At 36.5% G+C, this 9,009-nt stretch overlaps 1 protein-coding gene across 1 annotated transcript; it reads left to right on the top strand.

The window, feature by feature from the left end:
• Nucleotides 1-7,510: 7,510 nt before the first annotated feature.
• Nucleotides 7,511-8,542, top strand: LOC136758867 (trace amine-associated receptor 13c-like). The gene has a single exon (XM_066713580.1). The coding sequence runs from the start codon at nucleotides 7,511-7,513 to the stop codon at nucleotides 8,540-8,542; it is 1,032 nt and encodes a 343-aa protein (XP_066569677.1).
• Nucleotides 8,543-9,009: the final 467 nt, after the last annotated feature.

Genomic DNA, 9,009 nt, shown 5'->3' with positions numbered 1-9,009 from the left:
AAAAAATAAAGAATAACTGGAGTTGTCATGACCCCATAATCCCATAGTAGTCTTAATTAAATTGCAATGTTGTTTTAACTAAACCATCAACAACTATAAGATTGTTCTTTCCATCCTCCATTGAGAAGCACACAACTATATGGTTAGTGTGATTAACAAGAATTTTGTGAATGACATGCATATCATGGAAAATAACTTTATCCTGTATCTGATGGATCTGAGGGCTATCACTCTGTTGTTCCTGTGTTAAATCTGGTAGGCAGGAAGGCACAATTTCAGGATCCCAGAAGATACAAATCTGCAATTATGTGAAGAATACAAACCGGCAAATGAAATTGTGACCTTCCTGTGGCAGTTTTAATGTGGTCCTTCTCCATGTGGAACACTAGAATGCATTGTATGCATTGTTTCATTTCTACGAAAGTCTCATTATTAAAATATTTGCAATGGAGACTTACAATAGATGAATGTCTAATATTGCCACATTCAGCCACAACATATGCCATTGAATGTTAGTTGATCTTTACCTCTGTGAAGTTGATTCCTTATTCCTTATTTTTTCAAAAAATAAGTAATGGTTACTTATTCCTTTTTATTTATTTATGTATTTATTTATTTATTTATTTATTTATTTGTGTATTATAAAGTAATGGTTGATTATAACTTATTTCTGATTTATTAATGATTCCTTTAAATTAATCATGAATACTTATTTCTTCACTTTTTTATATATTAAAATACTATATCAGCAGTGGAAAGTAACGAATCACAACTACTCTTATTCTTGTAATTGCGTAGATGTTTCATGTACTTGTACTTTTTTGAGTATGTTTAAAATTTGGTAATTTTACTTTTACTTAAGTATGTTTTGTAGTATGTAGGCTGTCATGGAAAAAAAAATGTGGATGACAGACAAAAAGACCAATAAATTAATGAACAATACATTCTTGCTATAGATATACTCCTAGAGGGTACCCTTTTCACATAGTATACACACTGTAAACTAAAACGAGTTATGTCTTGTAATCTCAATGCTAAAAACTGTTTCCCCAACCCCCCAAAACGCAACATTTGACATTCCTGATTTATATCAAAAGGCAATATATCCATTTTCAAAATAACACTGATCTCTGAAACAGTAAATGTTCAAACAATCACAATGAACACATCATGAAGCAATGTTGACAAAATATCAGACAATATCACACATTACAAACCTGTACTTAATAGCAATTTGTTTTTTGTAAAGAGATGTTTCTGTAAAATAAAGGGACAGACTAAAACAAAGGACAAAACTGAATGTCCATTGACTATAATGGGGGAATGCCCTTAGACTACAATGGGGAAAACAGGAGGGTGGTCTATATCTCCAAATCCCAAACAGGAATCCTACAATCCTGAATACACTTTCTTTGAAATAAAAGTAGAATGGCATGGAATGACAGCTGCTTTCTTGGAATGACAGGCCTGGATTACTGAAAACACACTAAAACATAGCAATTCAAAATAATACATTTTACAACTTCCATTTTACACTGTACTTGCCTGTGTAAATTGGAAGTTGTAAAATGTATTATTTTGAATTGATAGGTTTTATGTGAATTGATTTGTAATGCCTTTACTTAACTGTATTTTTGCACTTCATTTTGCACTTATGTTGTAAGTCGCCCTGGATAAGGACGTCTGCCAAGAAATAATAATAATAATAATAATAATAAAAACATAAATAGGATTGTTTTCACACACACACACACACACACACACACACTCAAATTGATTAACAAGCAGGTCTCACAAACGAAATACTTTGGACGTTGTATGATTTGTTGAAAGGCAAGCTCCATGATACCACATCCTGAATTGACAACAAAGAAACATGCCCTTTCTCATTGGATTCTTTCATTTATTTTCAAATCTACTGCAGAAAAATGCACAATACTTCATATTTGATTTCATAAAACCTATTGCTTTAATATTAAAATGGAATTAAATAGAAATTACTTACTGAATGCTAATTACTGTGAATTGATTATACGTGCTACCATTATGCTGATGTCTTTATTGCTGTTAATTGCTTATTAATATTCTTTATTATTAATATTTCTATGCAGACACTTTATTAAGGGTGATTTACAATTGTTTCAAGATATTGCATTATTTTACATACAGTTGCCCATTTACACAGTTTATTTTTTCAGACAAGGTTGAACTTGCAGTGTACATAAACATAGATGACAGAATATATACATATAATATTGTAGCGAATGGGGGTCTTTTTTATTTATTTTAATGACGGACTGCAGACAACTGTTCAAAGCAACATCAGGAGTTTATTTCCCTTTGGAACACAGACTAGGGATCCCTATTGGCTGGGACCCATGCCAAAATAACACAAATACCCCTCTCTGTCTCACTGATTGTGCTCTCTAACACTCTCTCACTCGCACACAGCATCCACTCACTCTCGCTGCTGCGCGACAATTCAATCATCAGACACGATCCCCTGCTCTCAATTCCCCGCCAGACACGCCCCCCGGCACACACTCACCAATCGCTATGCTCACACAGTCTACCTGTCAACCTAACCTGACCGAGTGCAACCTAGCCCCTGTTAAAAGGTGAACTATTTGGGTAACTATATACAATCCCCCGCCCTCCCCAAGCGTGGGTCTGCCTTTAAATACACATAAACATGAACAGAACAAAAACAGTTCCCCTGCTTTGGTCAGGTCAATACAATATATACATGATTTCTGAACTTGGAGTGGTCTCTTAATTTTTTCCAGAGCTGTGTATATATATATATGCAGTCAAACCTATTTGTGCTATGTTTTCAGTGCATTTTCAATATTCCAGGCCTGTCATTCCATGTCATTCCACTTTTATGTTTGATATGAGGTTATTTTAAAGAAAGTGTATTCAAAAATGACTTTTCATGTTGATATTGGCAAAGGTAAGGTACACTATGGGTTAAATCATAGAAAAGTTGTCAATAGAAGAAAACCCCAGAATACAAAGTAATAACAATATGCTTCTACAAATACTCCCCCAGGGGCACACTGAGGGTCAAATGGAGAAACTTCCTGTGCACCTGCGCAATGAGGATGTGAAAGTAAGCATCTTTCAGATCCACCGTGGTGAACCAGTCACCGGGCTTGATGGCCTGGGACATAGAGCGCAGGTTGAACATCTTGAAGCGCAACACCTTGAGGTGGTGGTTCAGGTGCCTCAAATCCAAGATGGGGTGGAAATATGGGGAATAAAATCCATCGTACATCCACGTCGGGGGCACTTCACTGATTGCTCGCTTCTCCAGGAGAGTGTTGATTTTGACGCAAAGCACCGCACACTGCAACGGGTCCCTCACTTGGGTCCACACCACGCCCCAGAAGGGGGGTGGACGTGTCTGAAATTGCAGGGAGTAGCCAACTGATATAATTTGGAGTACCCAAGAGTCTTGGGTGCAGAGTCGCTAATTTGAGAGTAGCTGGGGGGTGTAAGGGTGGGCCAGAGGCTGCTGGAACACTTCAGGGGCAGGGCTCGGGTGGTGGAGGGGGTGGGGTCGGGCCGGGCCGGGTCCCCTCCTACCATGAGCTGCTGGGGGCCAGAGGTTCTCTTTAAAGCATTTATGTATTACAGCAACTGCTGCCATTTGTATGCATGATCCCAATAACCCTATTGAAGAAGTTTTTTTAAAGGAACTTTTATATGATGCTGATAGTGATAATCTGTAATTGATTTTTCCTGTCAACCTATTTCCCGATGTTGATGGTTGCAGGGATCAACAGTAGCCATGTACACACTGGGTAAAATGGGAAATAGGGAATAGTTGCCACTTTGTGACAAAAGGAGGGAATGTGGGGGGAAAATATAGAAATCCTATCCTGTCTTTGTCCTTGGTGTGCTGTTACTCCTAACTTGGTTATCAGCATTCCTTTCTTGCAATGTATTATCTGCAAATTACCTTCCAATTGAACTGGCAATTCAGAGATTAATGATCATTATTCATGAGTATTGATTATAATATTGATGAGATGGAAAGGCTTAGTTTAGAATGGCAATGAAATCACTGATAGTTATTGGAAATGACCATTCAGACAGTAATAATAAGTTATATGTTAAGGCCCCTTGAGGGTATGTCCCAGAGGGGGTATAAAAGCTTTGTTCTATCTTAAAACGTTTGGGGAACAGTGTCATCCTAGCTTAAAATCCTTTGAGTTCTGTGTTGTGCTGTTCCTCCAGTGCACATAATAAATTCTGATAAGAACTCCCAACTCCGAAACTGTTAAGGTACAACTTGACTGCCAGTCAAAACCCTTCAGGTACATGTGGATCGCTTCCCAAGTTTATCACAGCAACAGTAGGAACCCTTCAGTGCATTACGAGCCCGGGAAGTAAAGTCACCGACACAATGCCAGATCGTTTGTCTTCAGTTTATTTTTGCAACAACACACACTTTTATACATGTCAGAAATCTGATTGTCAAGAGTTCCGGGGCAGGTACATACAGATATTACAAACATATTACAGATCTAGTAGCTAGGCAGACATGAAATGTGTTCGATCTCATAAGTCATAACATTCATAACACACTCAAGAGTTTCAGTTGACACAGCTGCACGGTTTGCCTAGTAGTAGATGACATGGGATTACAGATCTCATTTCTGGTTTGTCTGAAGAGCAGCATGTATATTGTTTATATTATTAGCTCTGAGCTGTTCCTCAAAATATAATCTAAATATATTTTGCGGTTTGACATTTCCAAGATAGAGTCAAGAAGGCCATGAGTTCAATTGTCTAGACCTTCACAGAAATAGTTATGCGCGAGTATGTTATTTATGATATTATTTCTGCAACAATGACAAATTTCAGCCCCCCTTGCCACAGCAACATTTCCTCCAGTGAGATATTTTAACAATGTTAAGTCTGCAACTTCTGTTAAAGGCTAATCCTACAATAAGAATACAATACAATGAGTTACATGGTTACAGTAGGTTAAATAATCAGTATGCTCACCAAATTCAATTATCCCCAACAGTTAGTATATGAATATGTTATATAAAAATCCTTACAAAAACTTTTTTCCCACCACACACCATAGATTGAATCAGAGAACGCAACATGGTGGACAAAGCGTGCGACCAAGCAAGTTCTGATGAACAAGCGTAATAGTGGGGCATAAGGTATGCATGATTATGAAGTGGCATATGCATGTGTCAGTTGGTTTTGGAGACGAAGATCTACATAAGGAATGTCATGATGTGGCCGACATGTGAAGCTGTCATTTTGGTTGGTGTACAGCAGCTGGGTTTTGTGTCATTTTCTTGTGGCTGCCATGTTTTTGCACACAGTCACTTGCCTCTTGCAGATGTGATAGATTCCAGTGTCTATGTAAGATATGCAAAGTTTCAGGCAGGGGCGTCGCAAGGCGGTAGGCAACCCAGACAATTGTGGAGAAAACACCGTAACACCCCCCCCCCCGCACTCACTGGAGAAAACACCATCAGAACACCGTCCTCCCCCCCTCACTGGAGAAAACACCATCAGAAAATATGTTTGCATAGGGCCCCTACATATTCTAGAATCACCACTGGTTTCAAGGGCACTGAGCTTTAGAGTTCCGGAGCAGTAATCGTTTTCATATTCACACGTGGACACATGTTAAATGCAATTTGGTGGCTTAACTATGTACCCCACAAGGCATAGGCATAAAGATATGTGCAGAGTTACATTTATGTGCTGTATTCCAGTGTGTAGGAAATGCGTAATGTGTCTTACGCCACGCATAGGTTTTTTTTCATTGGCCCACAGCACCCACATTTTTCACTGGGGCAACCTTTAACAACCTTGATAGTACTCTGTACTAGTGTTATGCATGCACATTTGTGTCACAGTGGGTATAAGTGGCATGGAGTAGAAGGCACCATAGGTTGAATCAGAGAACGCAACATCGTGAACAAAGCGTGAGACCGAGCAACTTCTAATGAAAAAGTGTAATAGTGGGGCATAAGTTATGCATAAGTATGAAGTAGCATTTCACAATTTTGCTGCTAAATGCAATATGTTGGCAGCAACATGTGACCAATGCGTGTAGTTTTCACTGTATTTGTAGGTACTTTGTGCTTGGAAGCCTAATAATAATAATAATCCTAACAATTACAATAGGGTTCCAGCAACTTTGTTGCTTGGCCCCCTAATAATAATCCTAACAATTACAATAAGGTTCCAGCAACAAAGTAGCTTGGCCCCCTAATAGTAATAATAGTCATAGTAATACATACCAATCGTTTTTAATGTCCCATCATAACAGTCTCTTTCAACAGACTGTGATGGCAGCAAATTCAACTTGTGAATGTTATGTTTTGTTTTTTAACTTTATAACATGTACATACTAATATAATTAAATATTAAATATAGCTTTTTATGCTCGCTGGACTTTCTTGTGATTTTTGTGTGTGTGTGGTGCCAATGTTAGTTATGCACCATGTTAGTTTTGATTGCAGTACATTTGTGTGACTTGTAATTGAACTGAATTATTAATGGTAAATAAAGCTTGCCTTGTAGTATTTTTTGACTGTGCTTATTTTAGAGGCATTTTAGCTTATCTCTTTTTTATATTTATGAATTAAAAATAATATTCTTCATGTTTTATAAAAAATGATAAATTATTCTTATCAATTATACAAACTACACAATAAAGCATTTCACATAAATGTTGTTCTCTGAGATACTGTTAAATCCCATACAGTATGCTACTAAAGCTTTTATTGACTCGTCATTTGTCACGCGATGCCATTAAATAGGCAACACTGAAATTGAAGAACATTCCATATTGAGGCATTCCTGAATTACTTTCATGCTGCATGTCATATTGTCCTTTAGCATAAACTAGTGGGTACCAAACTCATGCCACATCACATACACCAATCCCCACCAACCCATTGCTCCTTTATGGTCTGTCAGTAAGAAATTCAAATTATATGATAAGTACAACTTCTTTTCATAACCAATCACATTTCGTTATCCATCAAGATATCCAAGTGTCACTGAACTCCAGGAAGCTCTCACACTGTATATAAGTCTGCTTTACAAACAGGGAATACAGAAAATAAGACGTGTGTAAAGAGGTCTTTGTAAATGAAGAATATATTAAGTGATATTAGGTAATGTATTGTTCTACAGTTTATATTTTACTACAGGGAGCAATAAAAGAGTAGATAAAAAATCAAACAAAATAAAAGCATGATTTTTAGGCTAGTTAAATTGGAGTGTCTTTTGATTAATTCAAATATCCTGTGAATGAATAGCCTCAGGTAAAGACTGAAGCAATGTTTCAGGCATTCATATTTTAATATATGAATAGATTTTTTTTTTTTAATTGAGCAGATATTTTATTATAGTAAGTGTATTAAATTGTAACCTCTTTCTTCCAACAGAGGATTTTTTTTTTCTTCTGACTGAAACACACATCTTTTGGTTTCATTAACACCTTGCTTTCAACCTCAGAAAGATGAATTCATCCTTCATTCAGATGGACTCAGTAGAGTACTGCTATGAAAATGTTACCAAATCCTGCATTAAACTGTCCAGATCGGTTGGTGAAAGAGCAGCTTTGTATTTTTTGTTTGTTCCATCAGTGTTTACAACAATTGCTGGCAATCTGGTTGTGATTATTTCTATCTCTCATTTCAAGCAGCTTCATTCACCAAATAATCTGTTGGTTCTTTCTCTAGCAATTGCTGATTTCCTCCTTGGGCTTTTTGTTCTTCCATTAAGCATGATCAGAATGGTTGAAACTTGTTGGTATATGGGATCATTCTTCTGCAAACTTCATACATCTGTTGACATTTTGCTTTGCACTACTTCAATTTTTCACTTGTGTCTTATTGCTATTGATCGCTACTATGCAGTGTGTGAGCCTCTTCGTTATGCAAACAAAATCAATATCAGAGTAGCCTGGATTTGTATAACTCTTGGGTGGGTATTGCCAGCAATATATAGCTTTGGAGTGATTTACACCAAATCCAATGACCGAGGTCTAGAAGAATTGGTTGCAGTATTATCATGTGAGGGTGGCTGTTTACTTATTTTTAATAAGCTGTGGGCATTACTGGATGCAGTTACTTTTTTTATTCCCTGTTTTGGCATGATTGGGATATATACACGAATTTACACTGTTGCTAGAAAGCAAGCAAGACTTATACAAACTATGGAAGACAGAACATTTTCACTTGAAGACAACAGAAGAAGAGCACAGCGAAACAAAGAACAAAAAGCTGCTAAAACGCTAGGAATAGTAATGGGTGTCTTTCTAGTTTGCTGGGTCCCTTACTTCACAGATACAATGATTGATGTCTATTTAAATTTTGTGACTCCAGCAGCCATTTTTGATGTTTTTATATGGTTTGGTTACATTAATTCTACATTTAATCCACTGATTTATGCTTTTTTCTATCCATGGTTTCGAAAAGCACTGAAGCTCATTGTTACTTTAAAAATATTTTATCCTAATTCCTCTAGAATTAAACTGTACACAGAATAATATATTTATTCTGCATATATGGCTGCAGTGTTACCCATAGAAATAGATTAAAAACTATTTATGTAAGTATTTGCTTGCAGTATATCTGTGGACTTTTTTTTATCAGGATTGACAAGGAATCTGTGTAATATGTTCAAATTGGTGATGTGTTTACATTAATGTAGTGCGCAGAGTAAGTTCATTTTTACCACTAAAGTAGTATATACTTCATTTTATTAGAACACAATGAGAGGGGTAATTCACATATTTTAATAATTCACAATTATTATTTCTAATCTTATTATGAACTGATTCTATACAAATAAAAACATTCAGTAGCACTGTAGTGTTTATCTATTTTAAATAAAGTCTGCATTGAAAGGGTTGGTTGTCAGAACGCCAAATTACAGAATAAATCTGGAGTCATTCCTAAACAACACAGTTTTGCAGTTTTAAGCGTATTCCTTGAACTAACCTCTATCTGCAAG

Source organism: Amia ocellicauda, chromosome 1, assembly GCF_036373705.1.
Source record: "Amia ocellicauda isolate fAmiCal2 chromosome 1, fAmiCal2.hap1, whole genome shotgun sequence".
Lineage (NCBI taxonomy): Eukaryota > Metazoa > Chordata > Actinopteri > Amiiformes > Amiidae > Amia > Amia ocellicauda.
This window is presented reverse-complemented; position numbering and strand designations above follow the sequence as displayed.